Source organism: Lagenorhynchus albirostris, chromosome 12 (genome assembly GCF_949774975.1).
Source record: "Lagenorhynchus albirostris chromosome 12, mLagAlb1.1, whole genome shotgun sequence".
NCBI classification, from domain to species: Eukaryota; Metazoa; Chordata; class Mammalia; order Artiodactyla; family Delphinidae; genus Lagenorhynchus; species Lagenorhynchus albirostris.
In genome coordinates, this window is record NC_083106.1 from 53,177,146 (window position 1) to 53,204,278 (window position 27,133).

The window sequence follows — 27,133 nt, forward strand, 5'->3', positions numbered from 1 at the left end:
TGTCCAATTCTCAAGTCCATAATTTCCTATTTCTAATAAGGTCAAGGAACTTTGGTTTGAATTTTCAAAGTGACTTATGTTTTGCATTTTTACTGTTAACCTGCTTATTATACCTGCTAAAAATTAAGCAATGCCACTTTGATTTGTCTACATAATTTAAATAAGCTTACGATCCTCACATAAGGCAAGGAAGTACTTCTCTATAGCTATTTATCACATTCAATATCGTCAAAGGTAAGCTTTGCATCACAGCACACTGATATTTCAGTATGTCCCATGGAGATTCTCACAAACACTGTCAACTCAAGCTGAGTTGGGAAGGGCTGGCGGCCCAGCCCGAGGCTCGCTCTCCTTCTGCGTGGCTTGCTTGCTGAAACGGCAGCAACTGTACAACAAGCCTCCCTCGGCAGGACATGTCGGGGAGGGAGCAGAAACTGTTCAGCAGAACGTGTCTCATTTGAATCTTGCTATTTTCTGGTTTTGATTATCTGAGCTTACACCAACAGGCTCATACACAACTATATTTATTGCCAAGGTTAAGCATTACCACTAATTGGTACCTTCTTGGAAATGTTTCCAAAATTGATCCGTAACGTCTAGAACCAGGATGACACCAGAATGAATGTTTTTCATGACTGAAACCTGAAGGGACCAATACGATGACTGGCCCCCAGCCAGTTTACTACTGTAACTGAGGACCAACCTGAGAAGCACCTCTGTCCCCATCACTGAATGTCCATCCTGAATCTCCCACATAGGGCCCTTCAGTAGCAGTCATGAGGGAATTCCCCTAAGATGAACTGTGTTATATAAAATACTCCTAGCTCTCTGGGAGGAGAGGTCTGGGAACCTCCTGCCCCAGGCTCATCACTCTAGTCGCCCGCCATCAAACACGGAGCTTTTTAATATTATTCAAGGTCATACGTAATTGGGCAATTGTGAGCATCCACTTAAATGTTCATTCTCAACCCTGGCATTTTACTCACATCTGTGCTGTTTTGTTTGTTTGTTTCAGAAATAAGTTAGGTAACTCTCCAGGGGGAATAAAAACAGCCACCAAAAACATACACCAAACAACTGGAGTTTTCCTCCAAGGTCTTCAGTAGTAAACAAGGAGGCCTCCGCTCGAAGCGACGGTTGGAAGGACTGACTCGGTCAAGGGAAGCTGCTGTTGCCACAGTCCCTCAAAAACCTCACAACAGGTAAAAGATTATAACGAGTATCAAAATACCATTGAAAACAATCAAGTCACTACCTTTATACACTGCCCTCCCCTTCATTTCTCTGAATAGGCATCTAATTTACAATCAAAACGTATGAATTAAAAACACTGAAATATCGGCACAGAAATTACACATTCATTGTCTTTTCTGGAGTCATGTATCCCAGATTCAAAAAAGCTTATGGCAGTCAGAGGCATATGGAGTTAAGGTACTGCCTTCAAAGGGGGTGGGGTGGGGGACACACTCTACAGATATCAAGAAAAAGAGGCAATCCCAAATTCGGGAGAACTGATGTCTTAAAAACCTTTAGTACCATAGGATTGGCAGCGCTGAGATCTGAAGTATCCTTTGGTTCACATAAAAGGTAACAGTCATGTTTTGTTTTGTTTTTTCCTAATGTAATATAAAGGGAATGGTATTTCAAGAAAAACTCCAAGGGTTATTTTCAAAACCATCTAAAATGCTTTACCTGGGTTTTCAATTCTTGGGGATGTCCAATTCTGCGAGGGAGGCTGTGTGCTGACATCTCTATACACACATATATAAAGACAAACCCTCTTTATATATATGTCTACATTCTATAGAAAATCCTCCTACATACACACACAGGCTCAGGCTCTCTCCCTCTCACACATGCACATACAGATACACAGAGCATCTCATCCTCTGAGTCACATGACACATGACACCCTGCTCAAAGGTAATTTGCTTAGAGTGATTTGTCTGTTTAAAAAAATTCACAGTTCCTCAACAGTAGTTAAAAATCCCAGGTCAGCTGCTGTTTGTGAAATACTGTTCCCCTGTATTTGCATGAGGTAGACTTCCCAACCGGGGAGAGAAAACGATAATGTTAAGAAAAAGGGTTATGTCTTTTTCCGTTTTTGAACGGAAGGCCCCTTTTTGCTTTGATCTTCTGGTGCTGCAGATGACTTTGTGGAGGAAGCTTCTGCAGGTGACGTGCCTGGCCACTCAGAGACCTCGGACCTCGCCTCCTGAGGAAACGGTGGTGACGCATAGCCGTGCCCACCCCCCACCTCTCGAGGGAACGCGGTGCACGGCTGGGGCTCTGCTTCCTGTCTTCCCTGAGAACCGGCGGGCGGCTGCACCACAGTTTTGTGAGGGCAGTTCGCCACCATGTGCGTGATGCTCTGACAGCAATGGCACTTCTTTGGCTGAGGAGGTAGACTACATTCCTTAGCATGATGATCAAGGCCACCACAGTTGTAGCATCTGCGACAAGAAAAACGAAAAGATCTTGAGAAGGAGCATGTCTCACAAAATAGGTCAGAAGTCGAAAATACACTAAAACACGCAGACCGTCCAAGAGATCAGCTTATTTTAATATGCCTTCTTAACAACAAACGTGTTGTATTAAACACAAAAGTCAATGAAACACGAGGGTCCGAAAGCATGAAAGACTAATCACTTCCATATGTAAATGACTGCTTTAGATTTGAGTTAGGTTATTGTAAAGGAAATTTAGTCCACTAGAGGGCAGCCACGTTCAACAAAAAACAACCAGCTAGCTTGGAAAAGGCAGTTAAAAAACACAGCTGTTGACTAAAATGCAACACCAACTCAACCAGCAACTGGGAAAATTATAGACCGAATTAAATATTATGAGTTTAACATTTCTTTGGGTGTTAATTATTTGCCTGTGGAAACCTGTTGAACTGGAAGAATTCTTTCCCATCGCACAAATTAGTGCAGTGAAATTTGATAAATAAGTCAGACATCTATGGTGAATGGTATTTGGGGAATTACCAAGTAATATTAGAACAAGATAGAAAGTGTCTGAATCAGAAGAATGCTGTAAAAGAAATCTTCTTAGATCAGATTAATATAGATTAATCTAAGCTTCTTAGATACTTAGATCAGATTAATAAAGGTTGATGCTGGTTCAGAGGTGGGAAAAACTTTCTTTTCTTTCTGTAAGAAGTTAGTTTTCCTTCAGGGTAAATTCTTCTAAGTTGAAATAAATATAAATCCATCTTTAATTAATACCTGAATGCACACTGGGGGCACAGCTTGTACTATATGTTTGAAATTCTGACAGCTTCCAAAAGCTGAGAAATTATTTGGAAGCTACATTGCTCAATTTCAGTCATATTTTCTTTCTTCTAAAATTTTATATTAAAAATAAAACACTATCAACTGGAGAGAATAAAATTTTATATTTATGAAGGTTTTTAACCTACTTGTTGAGTACAAAATTTGCTTACTGATTTATCTCCAAATGAAATGTTTTAAGGGCTTTCTATTTTAAATTTATTTTCCAAATACATTTATGACTCCATAATTCTCATTATGAAATTTACACAATAGGTCACGTTTTTAAAAAATGACAGCAAAATAGGCGGTAACTGTGAGAATCAGCTTAAGATCATAATGACAAAATAATTATAATTAATTAGATATGTGTGTGTGCGTGTGTGTGTGTGTGAGAGACTAGCAAGCTTAATAACTCATATTACCATATACTTCTAAGACAAACTACTATTAACCTACTGGGAAGTATATGTAGGATACTTATGGTTATGTATTTTTATCTTCTGATATAAGTTATAGAGTGAATTTTTTTTTACTTGGCAAAAACTAGGATAACTAACAGCCTGCTTCTCCAGTTATCAATATTACCTTGCAAATTTTAGAATAATGGATTCACAAGATGGGCTTTTATTCTTTGCAGTAATTAACCAGTATTTATGTCAGGAAAAAAGAAAGCATCATATTTTCAAAAGTTAATGGGAAAAACTAAGAAATCACTTTTTATGATTAAATTATTTATTGTGTAATTACATACCTTAAAAGGTTAATGAAACTATTACAATGCAGATTCAATGTTTTTTTAGCCACGTGTTCTAAGAGATAATTCAAAATTAAAGAAAAATTACTGACTAATGCTTGAAATTCAGGTCCCCAAAATACACTCAAAAATGGCATCTTTGGGCTTCCCTGGTGGCGCAGTGGTTGAGAGTCCGCCTGCCGATGCAGGGGACACGGGTTCGTGCCCCGGTCCGGGATGATCCCACATGCCACGGAGCGGCTGGGCCCGTGAGCCATGGCCGCTGAGCCTGCGCGTCCGGAGCCTGTGCTCCGCAACGGGAGAGGCCACAACAGTGAGAGGCCCGCGTACCGCAAACAAACAAACAAACAAAAAAAAAGGCATCTTTGAGAAATATAAGCATATTACTTATAATAATGTTTTTTCACATAGTTCTCTTCTATAATGGAAAAGTGAATTCTTAAACTAAATTTGCCCATCTATAAAACAGCTTCTTTTTAATTAAATTCACTTCCTTGAGGATAACATCCACTCAGAAGCTCATTTTTGAAGACAGAGAAAACAGGTTAAAGGATTGAGTAATAGAGCCGCTCTCCCACCGACACATCAATTTCATCAGTCACTGTGGTATGTGCACTGCTACCCAATTCAGGGAACCATTTGCCCCCTCATTTACCAAGGGGCTGATGTCAGAATTCCATTTTTCCGCATGGGGTCTTCCATCATATTCTGTATGTGTATTTACCATTACATCTGGGTTTTAAAAGTTACTTTTAAGGATACTACGGAATTTTGGCTTCCTTGCATTTTGATCTGCATAGTTAATTCACTCCCTTAGCTTTTCAGATTCATGCTATCATTAGGCCAGACTGCCTTCCACACTGAAAAGATTTGCATTCAGTATATTTGTGCTTTGCCTTAAAGGGGAGGAATGATATGTATTCTTCTCTTCTATTTAAACATTCAATGCCAATCACGCTTACTAGAAGTACAAGTCACACCCCATTATGAAACTCCTTCCTTCCCAAGGGACCGACAGGAAAATGGAACAGCTCACAAATAATATCACACCACATTCTCCATACAAAGCTCTGGACGGTACTAGGCTCCTTTGTACACTCTCCACACCTCTCCAAATCAGCTTGCTTTTGTTAATTTGCATGAATTTTATGTTGTGACACGAGCATTAAAACAGGTCCCAGAAGTGATCAAATAGAATGAGAGGTGACACTACATAAAGAGAGAAAGTCAACTTTGCTTGTCTAAAAGTGTAACAGAAAAAAAATATAACGTAGGCGCTTCTAAGTATTTTAAAGTGTTAACTTAAGAATATATATGGAAACTTAGATCCATATTCTGGGGGGTTAGAGGGAGGCATTAAGGATAAGGATACAGTGATCTATAAACTTCTGAAGAGGAAGGGAATGCTGAAAGAACAGTAAGTAAAACAGTATCAGTGAGAGAGAACAGAGTGGGAAAAGTGCAAGCGATGGGGCAGGAAGGAGGGATGAATATAGAAAGGAGTATAATAAAATCCCTGGAAAAGAGAGATGAGAGAAAGGATCAGTAAAGTTTCAAATGGGAGGCCAGAGGGGTAAAGAAAAGTCACAGATAGGAAAGAGTTTCAGAAACTAATCTGGAGAAACGATAACCAACTCTTTGAAGAGATTATCGTTGTTAACTCCGATACAGTCCAACTAAAATCCAGAAGTGATACTAATGACATTTAACAAGGCTACAGTTTTTGATTTTACTCTGTCTGAACACTTGTTATCTAATTCAATTGTGTGTCATTCAGCCCAAGACCTGGGAGTGCTGGATCCCAGTCTGAACGTGGGAGGTAGGAGGATGGGCAGAAATGCCATCACAGACCCCAAGAGAGCAGGAGAGCAAAGGATCCAGAGTGGCAGAAGCAATATGCTCACCCTGTACCTCCTGAGGGTAAGAGAGACAGATTCTCAGGCCAACCTTCCAGAAGCCCTCATTTTATTCTGAAAGCTTCCAAACAATCTAAATTCACAACTGGGTATATAGCTTATTCACTCCATAGGATCTGCCCCAAAATACCAAGAGGAGAGTTGGAAAATGTTGACGAACCACAGAGCTAGAAACAGTTAACAGTGCACACATTTTCTGACCTCTATCAAAGCAACCTATTCTTTATGCAAATTTGTTTCTTCTGTTATTCTTATATCCAAACACCTAAGACTATAAGCCAACTAAACAATAAAAACATTTTAATCATGTTAACTTTTATATATTTTTCCTAAGTACAATGGTAAAAATATTGAGTTTTCAAAAATATTGGTTAGTAGTGAATTATGTTTATTAAAAAGGGTTCTTATGGAACAAATACATATTTAACACCAGAAAAATATTTTTAACACCAGAAAATCTTTCATGTGTATCTTTTGAAATACAAAAGCCAGTATCCCCCCTCAATTACCTTAACTCATGCTAAAAATAAAATAATCTATCCACAGCAGGGCTGAACACACTGTTAACAGAATTAAAATGATAATAATAGGAATAATACTGAGGTTCAATTTATTAAGAGTTTACCATATTCCAGACATTGTGCAAAAGGTTTTTTATTTTATTTTATTTTATTTTTATTTTTTGGCTGCGTTGGGTCTTTGTTGTGGCACGTGGGATCTTCGTTGAGATGTGCGGGTTTTCTCTCTCTTGTTGAGGCACGCGAGCTCTGGAGTTGTGGTGCGCGGGCTTAGTTGCCCCATGGCATGTGGGATCTTAGCTCCGTGACCCAGGGATCGTCCGCTGCATTGGAAGGAGGGCTCTTTAGCACTGGACCACCAGGGAAGTCCCTAAAGGTTTTTAATATGTAATATAAAATTGACTCCTCCCCCAAATCCTATGAAGTAGGTACTAAATATCAACGTTGTGTTGATGAGAAAATTAAGACTCAAGAGAGTATACAGAGAAGGAAATTTGAATTGAAAATAATAAATTTCACTTGCATTTTCATTATATAAAAACATTATACCCAACGATACTGATGTAAATTTTATTATGTAAAAGTCTAAAAACATATAAGCGTCCTGAATTTAAAACGCCAACAAACACACAGATTTGAAGTAGATCTTTCTTAAGACTTGGGTTACTATTCTGTCACTATGGTGTGCGGAAGTGAGCTTCTCTCTTTGAGCTGCTCCATCTAAAGGCTGTAACTACTAGTCCAGGTCAGACTTTTCACTGCCAAAGCCCAGTTATTTTCTCCTACCCCTCTTGTACTTTCTACGTGGAAAGTTTTTAATCTAAAAAAAAACAAAAATCAGTAAATAATTTTTCCATTTTCCTTAATCATATGTTTAAGACCGTAAATTGGAACTTCAGGTTGATATGCTATAATCAGAGCTATCAAACTGACTCAATGAAATTCCAGCCAAAATAAAGAAAATAAATTCCAGTCATTGTGGTTATTAGCCCATGAAGCCACACTGTGATGTGAACAATTTATTGAGGCCTTGAAATAAATACTGCAGTGAGATTCTATTGGCTGGAGCAAATGTAAATTGCTCTTGGAGGGAAATTGGACAGCACGTTTCAAAATATTAATATGCATACTCTCTGAGCCAGCAACTCTAACGCTAGGAATTTGCCCTACAGGAATATTCATTGATAAGTATAATGATTTGGGTACTAAAATATTAACTACAGTATTGTCCATATTGGTAAAAAATAGAAAAATTAAATGGTAATAATACCACCAACAATAATAAATACTTATAGTCAAAACCAGGTAGTCTGGCTACAGAGTTTTTGCTCTTTACCGTTGAGCTACAAATATGTGAGAAGGAAAAAGGAAATTAAAACCCACATATACTGAGAAACACTCTACAGATATTGAAAGGAATGAAGTAAAAGAATATTTTTTTAAATGAGGTAGATCTGGGGCTTCCCTGGTGGTGCGGCGGTTGAGAGTCCGCCTGCCGATGCAGGGGACACGGGTTCGTGCCCCGGTCCGGGAAGATCCCACGTGCCGCGGAGCAGCTAGGCCCGTGAGCCATGGCCGCTGAGCCTGCGCGTCCGGAGCCTGTGCTCCGCGACAAGAGAGGTCGCGATAGTGAGAGGCCCGCGTACCGCAAAAAAAAAAAAAAAAAAAGAGGTAGATCTATATGTATTGACATGGAAAGATCTCCAAGCCAAATTAAGTGACAAAAGCAAACCACAGAATAATAAACAGAAGATGGTGTAATCTCATTTATGTTTCAAAAACACTATATATAAGTAAATATGCATTTTTAAATGCATGGAAAACCACTGGAAGGATAAACAGTACATTAACAGTGGTTACATATGGAGAGAATACAGGTAAAGGTGAAGGTGAACTTACATTTTTACTCCATAAATTCTTGTATAGTTTCTTTTTTAAATAACCAGAAAATTTATAGTTTATGTAATTGAAAAAGGAAAAAGAGCAATTATAAAGCTGCATTTCCATTTTATAATTTGACCTTCATTATTATTGTCAGTCATCTAACAGTTAACCTGTACATCAGCGATTCTAGAATCACCTTGGAAGCTTTTTAAAAAATACTTATGCCTGGGCCCTACTCCAGACCATTAAATCAGGATCTTTGAGGGCAGACCCCCAGGCATCAGTACTTCTTAAAAAGCTTCCCAGATGATAGTGAGCAGCTACTTGAGAACCACAGCTGTCTACAGACCTGAGTTTACCGCCGACAACCTTGACCAAGAGAGAGTGCTTTGTAATCCCAACCACAAGGAATGTGGTTCAAAACAGAACACTGAATAGTCCCCAAACACTGTTTCAACAGTTCCCCGGTGCCTTGAAAGGAAGGAGGAAGGAAAGAAGGAAGAAGGAAGGAAGGAAGGAAGGAAGGAAGGAAGGAAGGAAGGAAGGAAAGGAGGGAGGGAGGGAGGAAAAAGGTGTGTGTAGATCTTGTTTCTTTACTGAAAACTAAAAATGATTCCCTGAAACTTCTAGCTGTAAGCACAAAAGCCCACAACTTTTTACCATCACTGATTCCTGCTTATTTTGGAAGGAAAACATTGCAAAAATCTACTGAGTTTAGCTTCACAAGTAGCTTCTCTGTTTCTGAGGTTATTACTCAGTTCTTAGTTCATCAATCAAGGATGGGTTCAATGGGGAGGCACCCATGTCATCAAAACGGGTGATAATTTACAGCTCTTGAATCAACTGCTCCATTCTCTAAACTTCACCATCATTACCAATTAACATTTATTGATTTCCCATAATAACTCTTTTAATTCTCCATCTTCTGTTGCCTCCATCTACAGTAATTCTCAAAACCATATAAACTTATTTCCTATAGAGATACTCCTGCAAACATTTCTAATGGACACATTTTTCTGGCTATTACAAACAAATGAATATAAACATAATAAAAAGATCTCTGCTTTTTATAAAATCTGTTAGCCATGGAATTTTTAAAACCTCTAATATTTAAACTACATTTCACCTAAAATAGCACCATTAATAAAGTTACTACTGCCCACTCTGTTTTTTAAACTAAGAGAAAAATAAAAGTGCATAACGGATGGTTTAAAATCTGCTTATTAGTTAGACCACCCTAAGGATTGGTTTTCAAAATTATTTTTAAAAAGCAAAATTTAGTCAGTATAACTGCCATTCAGTTCTTTCCGGTGAATAACTGCTAGATGTTTGGATGGCTCTCTATGGCCTAGTGTTAGTCATAGTAAGCAAGGGTCAGTCTGATGTGGATGGAACTAATGTGAACTCAGAACTCGAAGCTGCTGGCTTCGAGTGAATACTCTGTGCCTCCTCCAAACCTCGGTGCTCAGACCATTTACTAAACTGATATGGGGTTTGCACTGAGTTCAAAGGGTAGTTTTTACTTACCAACTACTAACTTCTTTTATCATCCGGTTCTATGATGTGCTATTACCTAGATACCTTGCCTATCAGTGGGGACTCAACTGCTTATAATACCCATGCAATCATTTTCATAAACTCAAATGAAAAACAGAAAAAAAAAACCCACTTAAGAATATCTACAATGAGTACAACTTTGTACTAGATACTAATAAAATGTATGTGCATAGTTGGCTGGACGGTAATATATACATACATATGTGTATATATATGTATATAAAATCTTGTTTGATGTCTTTGCCTGACTGCTTTTTGGATTGTCTTATGTTTATTAGTTTTTGGACACTCTCTCTGATTAATGCCATGGTCTGTCATCTGTATCATAACACCAGCTAAAAATGCCCCACAGTATCTTGACAACCAGCTAAAATATAGTAATAGTTCTATTCACAAACCTTTCATCATCTTATAAAAACAAGAAGATAAGATGGAAAAATGTGGGGGACAGATGTGATGAATGGTGGTGCAGGGTCAAGAGAAGTAGGGATGGAACATATAACAGTTTTTAAAGAGTAGAGGACATGAAAGGGAGAGAAATCACTGGAGGAACTGGGGAAAAGGGAGCCTTTTTCATGTAAGGGCCCTTCCACCACACGGAAGGCATCAGGCATTTTTGTATTTCATTCCATTATGTTTAAAAATAGAGTCAGAAAGTAAATTGGGAGGTGCCAGGGGCCTGGGAGTCGGGGGTGGGGAGGGGAATGGGGAGTTAGTCTTTAAAAGGGATAAGAGTTTCAGTTTAGGAAGGTGAAACATTTGGGACATGGATAATGGTGAGAGTTGCACAACAATGTGAATGTACTTAGTGCCACTGAACTGTATAGTTAAATATGGTTAGAAAAATGTTTCATATTATGTAACTTTTACCACAATAAAAAAAAAAAAATTACTTGTAGGTTATTCAGCAATTCCACGGAACAATAATCGTTTGTTGAGAATTGGCTACTTTGCACCACAACTTGAGAAGGAGTATAATAATGAATTCTAGGTCATAAATTAAATCTGTATTTGAAATAGAAATGTTATCTCTCTTTTAGGTGACAAACGACATCCCACACAGGTAATCCCTTCTGGCTAATGGAAAAGTTGAAAAAACAAGGAGAAAAATGGACTCAAATACAGATAACTTAATGCTTTCCAATTTCTTGGGAGTAAAAGCAGTTTGTTATAAAATAGGACCCAATCTTACATGCAGTGGGCACTCTGCCAGCACGGCTTGCATGATTCCAACACAGTTAGGGAGGAGTGTCCAGGTCAGGACAACACACACACACACACACACAAAAGCCACATGTATTTTTGAAATGGCAGTGTTACAACTATCCAAACTGCTGGTTTCTTGCTGGAACCAAGGTCAATGTATCTACCATATTTGATCTTATTGACCTTTAAGGTATAGTGTTTTTAGAAGGTTAGTGCAGGTATTAAATATGAAGGAAAGGGCTTCCCTGGTGGCGCAGCGGTTGAGAGTCCACCTGCCGATGCAGGGGACATGGGTTCGTGCCCCGGTCCTGGAAGATCCCACATGCCGCGGAGTGGCTGGGCCCATGAGCCATGGCCGCTGAGCCTCTGCATCCGGAGCCTGTGCTCCGCAATGGGAGAGGCCACAACAGTGAGAGGCCCGCGTACCGCAAATAAATAAATAAATAAATAAATAAAATTTAAAAAAATATATATATATATACACGAAGGAAAGACATTCAAAATTTAACTTATCTTGAGATGGTTTAAATTAGGTATTTACTTAGATGGAAGAATCAGATTATAATAATCTGATTACAGCAATCTGGAAATGTTGGTTCATTTATCTGTCACAGCAGCCTTGCTTGAAAACATAAAACCCCAGGGCTGCTTGGTTTCCACCACACCATTTCACATTCACCAGTGTCACAGGTGTGACATCTGCTGTAAATAAGCACTGGTTTGGCCTGAAGGAGGACAATTCCACTACTGCTCTTGTGTCAACTTTTATATATGTTTTTTCTTGCTCATCACATGATTTCTTTTAGGCTCTGGCTCAGGAAAACAGCCTTATTTTTATGGTTGACATTATTTCACAAATCATTCTAAAGTGATCTTTCTCCTTATGTTGTACGTTGAATTTTTTCATTATTAAACATTTGGTCAGAGGCACAAGAAATTTTAAAAGACAAATTTCATTATGATTACTTGATAGGTAAAACAGTAATTTGTAATCTAGAGAAGTAGATGTAAACATCTAAACAATATATGAGAAAATTTAAACACATAGTAAAAATACTTAAGGGTTAAAAAACCTTAGGTATTCAAATGAGGACTGCACAATTAAAAAGTGACTCGCTCACGTTTTGTTACACACACCTCCTCCATTAAAGCATAGAAGAGACAGCATGAGAAATTTCAAAGGAAAGAATGATGTATAGAGGTCAAGAATCAATTTTAGTGGCATGACTGATGAACTGCACAGAGGAAGGTTAGATAACAGTTCCAGATTTATGCTGGTTATTTGCAAGCTGGAAGCAAAAAGAGGGCTGGATTAAAAGATGCAATCCTGGGGCTTCCCTGGTGGCGCAGTGGTTAAGAATCTGCCTCCCAATGCAGGGGACATGGGTTAGAGCCCTGGTCCGGTAAGCCCGTGCACCACAACTACTGAGCCTATGCTCTAGAGTCCGTGAGCTACAACTACTGAGCCCTCGTGCCACAACTACTGAAGCTCGCACTCCTAGAGCCCGTGCTCTGCAACAAGAGAAGCCACCACGATGAGAAGCCCGTGCACCGCAACGAAGAGAAGCCCCCACTCGCTGCAACTAGAGAAAGCCCGTGCGCGGCAACGAAGACCCAATGCAGCCAAAAATAAATAAATTAAATAAATTAAAAAAAAAAAAGATACAATCCTAGTTTTAGCCAAATGAGTTATTGTTGTTGTTGTTATTTAGCCAAATTGGTTATTTAAAGCTTTGATGTTACCAATGCTTAATTACCTCTGATGCCAGTAATAATGCTGGTAGCATTTGAGTTTCTATGAAGAGAGTGTTAAAACAACTCCCTATTGTTGTATTAGTGAATTAATATTTTTACTATTAACACTGAATTGTTGCTATATTCCTGAATTAAGAAGAACTATGTGTAAACTTTCCACTTTGACAATGTTTATATGAGTAGCATTAAAATATATTTATAGGGGACCTGTCGTCCTAGAGCACGTTGCTTGGTGTGATCTACCCAAAACGTACCCTCAGGATTAATTCATGTGCAAGATGCAAAAGAAGACTGTGCCAAACCACCTCTATCTCTACAGCTACTCAGGAATCAGAAGGAGTTAAAACTATTCTGCTGAAATCACCAAGGAAAGGCTTCTAACAATCGATAAATTTGATCTCCCATTCCAGCACCAGCTACTGCTGAGGAAAATGATGAAGTACAGATGAGATGTAAATGACCTCTGTTCACTTCCCCCTCTAGCCCAATTGGTCTTCCTGTGACTGGCTATATATTGCTCTTTGCCAAGAATCAGCAGTTCTTAAATTGTTTACCATGTACAGACATAGGTAGGCAAGTGAAAGCTGAACAAGGAAAATTGCTACTATGTTCAGATAACCTCTATAAACTGTGATATTATCTCCTCTCTGTGTAGGTCTCATCTTGAAAATTAAAGCCATGTCAGGTATTCTTGGCCTCATGGCTACTTCTTTTTTTTCCCTCCTTACTGGTTGCAGTCGCCCTTCACATCATCCCAGCTTTTCATATGACTAAAGATTGATGGTCAAGCTGCTAAGGCATCCTTGCAGATCTTTCCTCTCATCACTGATTCCTTAAGGAATTTTGTTTCCCTACTTGAGCATTTTAAGGCTGTGACTCTGTGAACACACAGCCACTAGTATAAAAAGAGACAGCTGTGGAGCTGAGGATGGAGGTAAAAACTGAAGGTAGGTATGAGAAGAGCAGATAGGTCCTTGGACGGAGCCAAGCCATGTCCAAATACTCTTAATAAGTGCAAACCATTAGGACTAGATTCTACACATTAACCAAATTTATGTGTGCATTTCTATAAGCCAAACTATGGCTTGCCTTGAATACAATTCCTTTAGCATTTGTACAATGGAGTTTTCATCTCCTTTGGTCATCCTTTAAATTTGGCTGGGAAAGTTTACATGAAGAATTTGGTTTTCTCTCAGTGGGACAAAAGAAACAAAGAAACTAAAGAATTTTTCTGTGTTTCTCTAACAAAAAAAAATTTTTTTTTTTTTTTTTGGCTGTGCTGCGCGGCTTGCAGGCTCTCAGTTCCCCAGCCAGGGATTGAACACAGGCCAGAGCAGTGAAAGCCCAGAATCCTAACCACTAGGCCACCAAGGAACTCCCTAACAAAAAAATTCTTGACAAATATCCTGGTAGGTGTGGTGAAAGGAGGTAACCTTCTTTGGATGATACTTGATCTTGAAACTCTAAAAATGTATGTATTTCAGGAAACAAAGAAACATTGAAAAATATGAGAGCTACAAGTGGCAAAGTGTTATTTATCACACTTGAGTGTGACGTTCTCTTTATATGTTTTATGTTTATAATTTAATTGAATACAACATATGTGTAAGGAAAAAGTTGTGCTTCCCTGGAAAACTGTGCATTGCCTAGACCTAGCATTCACAATTATGGATTATCTGATTCTGATTGTATGGGCGTTATCTTACAGCTCTTTAAATCGCCGATAATTGCAAAGTTATTCTTGCCCGTAGAGTAGCAAATTCTGCCCTGTCAGGTTCAATTTACTTCCCTTTCCCATGTGGAAAAAAGCTAGTGTTGCTTCCATTTGCATAATTTCAATATTCCTCAACTACAAATGTGTCTGTTCTTTGGATTCTCCTTTGAAAAGGTTGTAACATCTGCTTGTTTCCCTCATTTGAGTTAAATAAAATCTTTAACACTTGCTCATTTTATATCTGTATGAGAGTCATGATGTTACCTTTTTTGAAAACTGTCCTATAATTCTCATATAATAAATCTATCCCAGAGAAGACACTGCATGAGATGCAAAGATCATTATGACATTATGATGACTTTGTTCTTTAAGCACATAACATCTAGAAAAGAGATCAGATAAATGCACAACTGACTTTAATTCTCAGGGTTATTGGACCCAATTTACGTTTTTGTGTTTCTTCTCAGTGATCTTATTTTTCCTATACCTTGAAACACTTTGTTCTTTCATAATCCTGGGAATTACACCCAACTATGCTAAGGAGCTGAAAATAGTATGAAAATTTAATTTTTTCCACAGAAGACATACAAATGGCCAAGAGATACATGAAAAGGTGCTAATCACTAATCATCAGGGAAATGTAAATCAAAACCACAATGAGATATCACCTTACACCTATTAGAATGGCTGTCATCAAAAAGACAAGGGAGGGCTTCCCTGGTGGTGCAGTGGTTGGGAGTCCACCGGCCGATGCAGGGGACACGGTTTCGTGCCCCGGTATGGGAGGATCCCACATGGCGTGGAGCGGCTGGGCCCGTGAGCCATGGCCGCTGAGCCTGCGCGTCCGGAGCCTGTGCTCCGCAGCGGGAGAGGCCACAGCAGTGAGAGGCCCGCGTACCGGAAAAAAAAAAAAAAAAAAAAAAGACAAGGGATAACAAGTATTGATGAGGACATGAAGAAAAGAGAACCCTCGTGCACTACTGGTGGGAATATACATTGGTGCAGCCACTGTGGAAAACAGTACGTAGAGTCTTCAAAAAATTAAAAATAGAAGTACCATAGGATCCAGCAATTCCACTTTTGGGTATAGACCCAAGGGAAACGAAATCCTTATCTTGAAAAGATATCTGCACCCCATGTTCACTGTAACATTATTTAAAATAGCCAAGACGTAGAAACAACCTAAGTGTTCATCGATGGATGAATGATAAAGAAAATGTGGCATTTTATATACACAATGGAATATTATTCAGCCTTAAGAAAGAATGGAATCCTGCCATTTGCAACAACATGGATGAACCTCAGAGGCATTATACTGAGTGTAATAAGTCAGACACTGAAAGACAAATACCTATATGTTGAATCTAAAAAAAATATCAACCTCATAGAAAGAATAGAAAAGTGGTTGCCAGGGGTTGGAGGGTGGGAGAAATAGGGAGAGGTTGGTAAAAGTATACAAACTCTCAAGCTGTAAGATGAATAAGGTCTGAGGATCTAATGTATAACATGGTGACTTCAGATGATAATACTGTACTGTTTAATTGAAATTTGCCAAGAGAGTAGAACTTAAATGCTCTTACAAAAAAAGATAAAGATGTGAGGCGATGGACGTGTTAATTAAGTAGATGGGAGGAATTCTTTTGCAGTGTATACGTATATCAAATCATCACAATGTACACTTTAAAAATCTTACAATTTTACCTGCTGACTATACTTCAATAAAGCTGGGGTGGGGAGGGGGCTTAGAATATTTCTCTTATAGAACTTCAGGCCACCTTAATGCTTTTTCTCTTCTCTCATATTTTATATAACTTTCCTACTTCCCAATTCACTATGCTGCAAACTCATTGAAACAAAGGTCAGGAAACTTCAGCACTTGTTTTTAGCTCTACTACTAACTAACTCTCCAACTCACTTTGCAAGATGGTGCTAAGACTTGAATTCTCTTGATTGTCTCCCAATTTAAACTGTCTGTGATCTTGGCATCTCTCTACCCTCACAACTCACAACTCAGCCTGATTTTATAACTTTATCTGAGAAATATTTGCCAGCCCCATAGTGGGCATTGGGAGGTAGAAGAGACCCAAATTTATCTAGAGCTGGGGTTGGAAAGGTGGATGGTGGGGAGGGACAAAAGTATGAGGAGGACAAGTTTTCTCATAAAAGCATTATTGAAACGAGTTGGTCCAAGCTGGGAGAAGAGGCACCTGAGACCAAAAGCAACTCAGAGAAAGAAAAAACAAGGGGGGGGGAGCGGATTTTAAATACCTACATGCAATAGTCTAGATCTTCTCTAATTTTATAACCCTAAGTATCAGTTATGCTACATGTTCATTTGGAATTGAGATTATATAAATCATTACTCAATTGCCCCATGCAATCCTGGTGTTCAAAAACTGTTTGCAGAGAACTTAACCTGCTTAACATTATTTTGATCTGCCTCCAGAGAAATCTATTAATTATACAATTAAAAAATTTTCTGAAACTGGTAAATAACCATATTGAATTTAAGGCTTTCACAGAAAGAAAAAAGAAAATTTAAAGATGATGTGATCATCTAGAGGAATGATAAAATAGTGAAATAAATCATCGCTATTTCATCATCCTTGTTATTGCATTGCCCAAAGTTTCATCTGATCTTTCCAGAGGTATAAAAGAGATCAGGAGGGCTTCCCTGGTGGAGCAGTGGTTGGGAGTCCGCCTGCCGATGCAGGGGACACGGGTTCGTGCCCCCGGTCCGGGAGGATCCCACATGTCGCGGAGCGGCTGGGCCTGTGAGCCATGGCCGCTGGGCCTGCGCGTCTGGAGCCTGTGCTCCGCAACGGGAGAGGCCACAGCAGTGAGAGGCCCACGTACCGCAAAAAAAAAAAAAAAAAAAAAAGACATCAGGAGACAGGACTTCTGTTGTCTTTTTCTTTTTAACTCTTCATTGAACACAGTTGAGAATTCAGAAATTTTCATTTTCTGTCCATAACAGCAAAGAGAAGAAAATGATAGAAGATATTTCACAATTGTTAGATGAAAAAGAACACAAATACAAAAAGACAGACAGTAATACTCCAGACTCTAATGATGATGATAAAATTAATCATGTAAGCTAAATCTCAGATTATGAGTCTTCACATAATATATCCTAGAAATGTATTTTATCAAATTCAAGAATCAATGAGTGAACAATATATTTCTATGGACAAAAAGGAAATCTGTTATTCAGTTAGTCCTTCAAGGAGAATGTCATCATGCAGTATTTTTTTTGACAATATATGTTTACTAAAAAGGACATGTAACAGGATGCTTTCACCTTTTATCAAGCTTGTGCTAGGGAATTTACTTGATATGATTCGTAAGTAGATAAATGCTGAAGGCACTGACTGAAAGGAGATAAACAGCACAGAAATGAAAAAGCTCATTGAATTGATCATTCTAATCAATATCTAAAATGAAAATATTTTGTTGCTACTGACGAGGAAAATGACCACCCTCTCTTCAACAAAATTACGAGCCATAAAAGTTTTCAAAGCACTATATTTTGATGATAGAAGCGCAAGAAAAACCAGAGGTAACAAAAAGCCGGACTCTTAGAAATATATTTGAAATCTAGATCATTATTTATAAGATGGCTATGTTCCTGGCTCAGCTATGAGCAATTACTTTCATTCAAAGGATATTGCCAATTTTGGATGTGTATATCTTTTTTTTTTTTTTAACAAGGGTTTTTATTTTTGCCAGTCTGACAGGTGAAAAAGAATACTTTTTTTTGGATGTGTATATCTTCACACCAGAAAAATATGGAATAAAATTTGGGTTTGTTACATTTAAATTCTTATTAATTTCTAATCCAGTTGCTTTTCACAACATCCTTTTATTTTTATATCTGTAAACTACCTGTAAAATGATGTTTAAAATATGTTTTACAAGAGTCCACTAAACTCAGATAGTAACTGGTGATGACTATTCTTCCTGGTATATTGGCAGCTAATAAGACATAGAGTTTGACAAATGGTGTAAGAGAAAGAAAGTGTTAACATCTTTTCAAGAGAAGACATGGTCACAATTATTGGGAGCAATAAGAATGGTTTTGTAAAGGAGTTGAACTGGCTACAAGCTAGTTAAAGGCTATTTAAAATGAGTAAGATTCGTTTAGATAGAAGAGAAAACATGCCATTTGAATATATGGCATGAATAAGAAAACATAAGTGGAAAACTGGAGGATATGTCTAGGAAGGCAATTAATTGGCTAGCTTGCAGAAGCAAATGGAGGGTATCCCTGGTGGCACAGTGGTAGTGGTTAAGAGTCCGCCTGGCAGTGTAGGGGACACAGGTTCGAGCCCTGGTCCAGGAGGATCCCACATGCCACAGAGCAACTGAGCCAGTGCGCCAGAGCCCATGAGCCACAACTACTGAGTCCATGTGCTACAACTACTGAGGCCCGCATGCCTAGAGCCCGTGCTCCACAACAACAGAAGCCACCGCAATGAGAAGCCCATGCACCGCAGCGAAGAGTAGCCCCCGCTCGCTGCAACTAGAGAAAAAGCCCACGTGCAGCAATGAAGACCCAATGCAGCCAAAAACAAATAAATAAACTTATTTAAAAAAAAGCAAATGGAAACCAAGATTACTAAGCAGAATATTAAATATATTTTATAGTTTAATATTTTTAAATCTTTCATCTTAGAGTTGAAAAACTTGCGTTTCAAAGCTGACACATGCATTGCTCATGAGCACAAACCTAATAATGGATAGCCCAGGATTTCACCTTATAACTCCAGTGATGCACGATAAACCACTTAATCTCTCTGGGCTTCCTCATCCATAAATAAGTTTCACCATTCAGGAATCCTTTTTAAAGATGATAATGATTCTCACTTCCTTCACATGGTTGCTGTTTGTCTCAAGTGAAATAAATATTTTAAAATGCTTTGCAAACTACAAAGCTCTTTATAAAGGGTAGGTACAATTTCTTTCCCTACCGCTAATCTTAGATATTATATTCCTGAAGCACTTCCACTCCACTGGTGGTGAGATAATTAATGGTAGAAGAATTGAAGTTCTCATGAATTACAGTGGGAGAAAACAAAAATAAATAACAGGAAAAGCTTAAAATATCTTTCCAAGAATAGTAAAGAGAACAGACTAAATAGCCTAATAATGATATATTGCTTATCTTATGAATGTTCTATAATTAGTTTGCATTTACCATTCCTTGTCCACTGAGATTTTCTTTACCATCTCCTACTCTGCATTTTGATGAGTAAACTAATTTGCTTTGTCGCAGATGCCAAGCATTTTTTCTTATATGTAGGTAACTGTTGAAATGTGCAGTATTTTTCTGATTTATAACTTGGAGTCCCTAAAAATCAAATCTAGAGTAACTTTGTTTTAATAAATTCTATCAGAAAATTTTGTAGATGAAGAAAATTATAAAGACACTAATCTGTATATAATACAGCTTTATGTATGGGAAATTTGCTCACTATTCCTATATTCTAGAAACTACTCTTTCATCTAGCTCTTAGGACACTCTTTATATTGCTTTTCTTTCTACCTTTCTGACATTATTTTCCTATCTTATTCTCAGTATCTTCCTGGATTCATCAAAATCTAAACGTAAGCTTATCTATCATCTCTCCTTTGAAAAACTCATCCATTTCCTTAACAAACTATTTTACTTATGCTGATCACTCACAAATTATTCCCACTTTGATGTTTTTCCGTAATCTCAAACTCAATTCATCCCTTCAAGGCCATTTTGACCCCTTGTTTCCAGATGTCTTCCAATACTGATTAATTTTCCTGTAAGTTCCATCATTCATCATTGCGTTCGTAGTGTCCACTGTTATATTACTTGGATGCCTCAAAGAAAAGGAAAAGTACTACGAAAATCTTCACTATTTTTTTTGTCTTTTAAAAGCAAAATGGAAACATAAAGCTTACTCTTGGGTCAACTTTCCTAAACCTATAAACAGTTTTCTCAGTATCTTGTCCACTTGGGGATAGTTTCCTGGTCTCTGTCTTGATGCCATGCCAAAGATAGGTCATTCTTATACTCCAGGTACATCTATCAACCCACTTGGTCCACTCAATTACCAACCAGTGATGACCATGTTAGTATTATCTTAGATAATATAAATGAAACAAAAATTTATTAAATTAGTCACCATGTATTACTTTTTAATAGTGTAATAAAAAATAAAAACAGTGAAAAGGAAAAGAAAATTACTATGAGGTACTGGAACCTGAAGGTGGAAAAGAGAGAATTTAGTACCAAAAGGGCATCATCATGAAAGTGGGTGAGGTACAGAGTGACTAATGTCAAAAAGAAATAAAGGCATGCCTTCCCACCTACTATACTTTTTTTTTTTTTTTTTTTGCGGTACGCAGGCCTCTCACTGTTGTGGCCTCTCCCGTTGCAGAGCAACAGGCTCTGGACGCGCAGGCTCAGTGGCCGTGGCTCACGGGCGCAGCCGCTCTGAGGCATGTGGGATCTTCCCGGACCGGGGCACGAACCCGTGTCCCCTGCATTGGCAGGCGGACTCTCAACCACTGCACCACCAGGGAAGCCCCTACCATACTTTTTGTACTGACATTACTGTCCTGTATTCTAGACAATATTGAAGATTAACAGGCACCCACTAGGCCGTCATACAACCCTATGGCAACAGCCTCATCTCCTGAGCAAAAACTACCAAATTCAGCTCAATTTCCCTTTATCTAGTCATCTTTTGACAAGTCCTTCGGACTTTTGACTAAGCTTCAGTATTCACTATATGAGGAGTTTCAAAGACGTTGTAATGGGAGAACTAAAAGTTAACTGTATGTTGATGTGCATCCTTGGAGATACTGCTAGTCTGAAACTTGAGGAGATGCTAAGGTTGAAGTCACAGATTTGGGAGATATCACTGAAAGGACAGGTAGTAGTTAAAGCCATGGGACAAAGGTCAACCAGCAAAATGTGAAAAGTGAGAAGAGACCTGCAGACAAAGTTTTCAGAAATACTTCTCTTTAATAATTTTCAGGTGGAAGAACCAGTGAGGTGTCTAAGAAGGGTCAGACGGGTAGTAGTGTCGACTGAAACAACATTGCACAACCGAAAAGTTGAGAGTTATGTGCAATTGTTTTCAGTCAACAGTAGGAAGGCAAAAAAGAGGGGTTTCCCCAGTTTCCTCAGATATTGGGTTGATTAGATTCAAACTGTAAAAGAAAATACAGTTTTGTAGTGGAGAAAGTGGCTAATAAGATGAGGTATTAAAATAGGCTGATGGATTTAGCAAGCAAGTGGTAGTAAGAAGCCTCAGATAGAACATACAATGAATACAAAAGGATTAAGGAGCTAAAATTGAACTGCAGTGCCAGTATCAGACTTAACTTCCTCAGAGTTAAACATGCATATCTTAGGAAAAAGGAGTACCTCAGAGAGCAGAGAATAAGCCCCTTCCAAAGTGTATAATATACATTTTTTTTAAATCACCAGAGACAAATAGAAAAACAAAGAAGACACGAACAGGAAATTCACAAAAAGAGAAAGAAAAATGACACAAGTATTTTTTAAATACTCACACTAGCAAAAAATAAAAAAAAATTTTGAGTCAACCATACAAAAAAAAAAAAGAATTATATTGCCTTCAAAGTAGCATATAAAAATACTCTGACCATACCACTGAAAATGACTAAAAATAGTGGACAAAATATTTTTAAAACATCTTTTGAAATGCATTACTGATCAGGCAAGGAAGTTAGGAATGCTTAGAAGTCAAAAAGGAAGTGAAAGCAGGAAACCAGGGCAGTAAGTGGAGCATTGAAACAGACCCTCACCCTGGAGGCATCCATATAACACTGCCAGCCTTAAGCTCTGACCTTGTAACGGGGATGATGAAGCAGAAGGGGCAGGAAACAAAGTCTAGGATCTGCCCAGAAGTTGGGGGTGTCATAGGAGATCCTGCCCCATAGAGCCAGAACCCCCCGCAAACTGTACTCACAATGTAAAGATAAATGAAAAACAAATTTGCCCTGAAGAAGAGTATGGCATGGAAACTTTCCCACCCCCAGAATGGTGCTGGGAGAAAGAGAAAACAAGTCTCCCCTGAGAAGTGATAACCATAACCCAGACTGCAGCTCACGTGGAGATGTGGCATAAGCTGAGCATTTCTCATAAAATGGTTCCCAGTTGGTACAAATGTCTCCAGGCAAATACAAAAAAAATCCCTGGAAAAAATGTATTTTTCAAGCCAGGAGTCAAAGAATTCCTACAGGTAAAAGTCCAAGAAATATGACTGGTTAAAAAAAATCATAGGGCTTCCCTGGTGGCACAGTGGTTGAGAGTCCGCCTGCCGATGCAGGGGACGCTGGTTCGTGCCCCGGTCCGGGAGGATCCCACATGCCGCGGAGCGGCTGGGCCCGTGAGCCATGGCTGCTGAGCCTGCGCGTCCGGAGCCTGTGCTCCGAAACAGGAGAGGCCACAACAGTGAGAGGCCCACGTACCGCAAAAAAGAAAAGAAAAGAAAATCATAAAAAACAAAAGAAAAATAGGGTAGCATGAACTACAGCCAGTAGAATCAGAACCAAAGACCTCAGATATTGGGTTGATTAGATTCAAATTGTAAAATAAATACATTTTGATATGTTTAAGGCAATGGTTCTTAACATTATCAGGCCCATGTCTACTTTGTACAATAAATATTTTTGTAATGCCCCATTCTTATCATGACAGAAATTTAAAACAATCTAATCTGCATATACACATTATATATGCATATATATATATATATCCTGTAAGTATAAAATATAGGAGAAAAAGTAATAGTAAAATAATGCATATTTCAATAAAAAATGCAGTAACAAAACCACACTAGAAGACATAATGAAATTGTCAGTGCTTGGTACTTGTCTCTGATAAATAAATCTGGACTTAAGAGAAGCCATTCCATACAAGCACAGGAAAATAAAAAAGAAGAGGTACAGGGGAATACTAGAATAAAAATTAGTGTGAATATATATATACAATGACAAAGGGAATGACCTTAATTGAAGTAGCATAACATGTCGAGGCAAATTTAACAACAATCAATATATAAAATATGAGAAAATACAACACTCTTCAAGTGAGCTAGACCTTATTTATAAGTGCAGTACCCAATTCCCCATGTTGTAACATGGTAGACAATAGTGATGAAGTACAGCAGAAAACTTACCATGTATCTTTTAACTGTACCTCATGCTGAGACATAAATTCAGTGTCAAGTATATAAAAAGACCTTGGAAACCATACCCTTTAATAGGTGACACGGAATAGCTGATGGATTGGAAAACAAAACAATAATACAAGAGCTTATAGAAAAATTGTTTCTGGAGACAGTATTTCAGTAGGTCTGAAAAGCAAACTGCAAACTCAAAATAAATACTTTCTACATGCAATTTTTAAATCTCTATGTTACAGACAAATTAAGAATACATAGGTTCAGTAGGCTTCTGACCATGACAGACTCACTGTTACCAGACTTCTTCTTCAATAAGCAACTAAACAACTGGAAAAGATATGTGAGGTAACTGTTTACAGGCACTGGATGGGACAACGGGCAGTGAAAAACTGATGCTTTATGGAAGGAAAACATTCAAAATAAGCACCATGTGTGATCTGGCTTCCTGAGTAGACTTTGGGACTAAGGGTCAAAGAGAAAGAACCCAGGCACAGCACAGTGATGTTAATGAGCAGAAGAATGAAAGATTTGAGCTAAAGGTTTATGAAGCAGTTTAAATTATGGAACAGACTACTGGATAGAAGAAATGTGTGCAAAAGAGAACCCTCTACCCCCATATACAGAATGAGAATTGCTAAAGCACAGCAGAAAGAGGGTACTGTTGTTTGGTGCAGAGATAACCAGATACCAGATACCCAAGGTCACAAAGTGCTGGAAGATATAGGAGTTCTACCCAGACAGGGTGGTAAGACCACACTGGATTCTTAATCCAGCACCTTGGGTATTCAGCTGAGATCCCAGTAACTCATACCTTAGGAATAAGGACCGTACCCCAGAGGAAAGGCTGCATCCTAGGACTAAACACAAAACCAAAATAGATCTACACTGAATAAAAACAGGGCTGGCAGAATAAAAAGCTAACAGTAATTCAATTGCCTACCAGAATAAAACTCAACACCTGTAAAAAAAAGATGAAAACCTAGATTCCCTACAACTATTAGCAGCAACATTTTGCACACACACAAAAAATTATTAAACATATAAAGAAGCAGGAAAAAAGCAGACAAGATAAAAGACCTTGAAAAGACCCAAAAGTTGGAAATAAAAGACCTCAGAACAGCTATGTTAAATACGTTCAACAACGAAAAGGAAAAGAAGGACTTGCTGAATTTAAAAAAATGGGGAATCGTGTCAGGGAAAAAAAGAAAGCAAACAAAATAATCCAACTGGAAATTCTAGAACTGAAAGCTATATGTAAAACGAAAAGTTCACTAACTGGAAATTGCAGAAAAACGTCAGTGAACTTAAAGATGGACTACAAAAGAAATAATATGAACTGATTTCAGACACAATAAAGGACTGAAAAATACGAACAGAGTGTCTGTGACATGTGGGATAATACAAAGTAGTGTGTTAGGTGTGTAATTAGTCCCAGAAAAAAAGGAGAGAATGGAGCAGAAAGAAAAAAAAACTTGAAGAAATAATGGCTAAAAATTTCCTAAATTTTATGAAAAACATCTTGGATCAACAGATCAAAAATGCTCAGAGAATACCAAACATGATAAATGCAAAGAAAACACACCTTGGCACATGAATGATAATTACTACTGAAAACCCAAATAAAGGAGCAAGGGGAGCAAAGGGATACATTTCACATCATGGAACAAAGAAATGAATTACATTTAGTGTCTTCTCAGAACTAATGGAGGCCAGATAACAAACATCATCAAAGTAGTAAAAGAAAAAATACTTTTAATTGATTATTCTGAATCTATTAAAATATCCTTCATAAATGAGGATATAATAAAGATACCTGAGAGAACTTGTGGCCAGCAGACTTCCACAAGAAGAAATGCTAAAAAAAAAAAGGAAAAAAATTTCTTCAGGCTCAAGGGAAATGCTACCACACGAAAACTTCAATCTACACAAAGAAATGAAAAGAACTGGAAATTGGCAATGTGTACATAAACATAAAATGCTATTTATTTTCTACTCTTATTTACTTCTAAGATAAATATCAATCTAAAGCAAAAGCAATTACACTGACTTGTGGAATTTACAAGTTATGTCAAAGTAAATATATGACACAATAAATAGCACAAAGGATGACACAGGGGTGACTGAAATTATCCTTTTGTAAGTGCTTACATTTTACAGCACATGAAACAATATTAAGCAGAAAGAAAACAGGGAATGAATAGAAAGAAAAGTGAGAAAAATAGCAAACAAATAGCTAAGTTGTAGACTTATATCTAACTATGTTAATAATTAAATACAAATAGTCTCAATTCTCCAATTAAAAAGCAGAGATTGTCGGGTTTGATAAAAACCAGGTTTTTAAAATCAGTTTTTGATTTAAAAAATCTGGTCTGTTTCCCTGGAGATCTCTGACTATTATACCTTCTATCTGTTAAAGAAATTGAATTTGTAATAAAAAAAGTTTCCACAAAGAAAGCTCCAAGTCCAGATGGTTTTACTAGTGAATTCTATGTTAAATAAATTATACAATATTACAATATAGTTTTCATTATAAGGAGGGAAATTGTTTATAAGATCTAAATAATCCTAATACCAAAACCTGACAAATACATTATAAGAAAATAAAATTATATACCCATATCCTTCATGAACACACAAATCATTAGCTAAATATTAGCAAAAAGAGTCCAGCAATATATAAAAAAGATTATGTATCATGAGCAACTGGAGTTTATCCCAGAAATACACATCTATTGGTACTATCATTGAAAAGTCAATTAATTGACTTAAAAGTCATATTAATAAAGGAGATAAAAACACCTGATCAGTACATTCACAGAAAAGCATTTGAGAAAATACAACATTCATTCATGAATAAAAATTTTCAGAAATTAGAAACAGGAGAAAACTTCCTCAACCTGAAAAAGGACTATCACAAAATAATTAATACTGAAATACTGAACACTTTCCTCCAAAGAATGAGGATGTCCATCACTTCTAATTAAAATTTTACTCAAGTACCTAGCCAGCGCATAAGGAGAAAAAAAAAAACAAAAACAAAACAAAAAAGGAAAGAAATAAAGTCATAAGGATGGAAAAGGAGTTAACTTCATTTGCAGACAACATGATTATTAACACATAAAATCCTAAGGAGTCTACAAAAGATAACAGAATTAATAGACAAATGCAGTACTCAAGAAATCAATTGTATTATTATATACTAGTAGCAAACAGTAAACAAAATTTAAGGAAATTATATATAAGAGCATCCAAACACGTAAAATACTCAAGAGTAAATTCAACAAAAGATATGGAAGGCTTTTAATACTAAAAACTGAAAAACGTTACTGAGAGAAATAAAAGAAAACTTAAATAAATGGT

General features: G+C 37.6%; 1 protein-coding gene and 1 long non-coding RNA gene across 3 annotated transcripts in view; one reads left to right on the forward strand and one right to left on the reverse strand.

Moving 5' to 3' along the window:
- The first annotated feature begins 1,167 nt into the window (after positions 1-1,167).
- Positions 1,168-2,309, forward strand: LOC132530641 (uncharacterized). Its single transcript, XR_009543842.1, has 3 exons — positions 1,168-1,202; positions 1,534-1,587; positions 2,149-2,309. It is a non-coding gene; the product is annotated as an uncharacterized LOC132530641 (long non-coding RNA).
- Positions 2,087-27,133, reverse strand: part of LIN28B (lin-28 homolog B) — a 127,995-nt gene continuing 102,948 nt past the window's right edge. For both annotated transcript variants that reach the window (XM_060167912.1, XM_060167913.1), the window contains one exon: positions 2,087-2,453. In XM_060167912.1, the coding sequence (XP_060023895.1) occupies positions 2,087-2,453 (367 nt within the window). The remainder of the gene's footprint in view (positions 2,454-27,133) is intronic.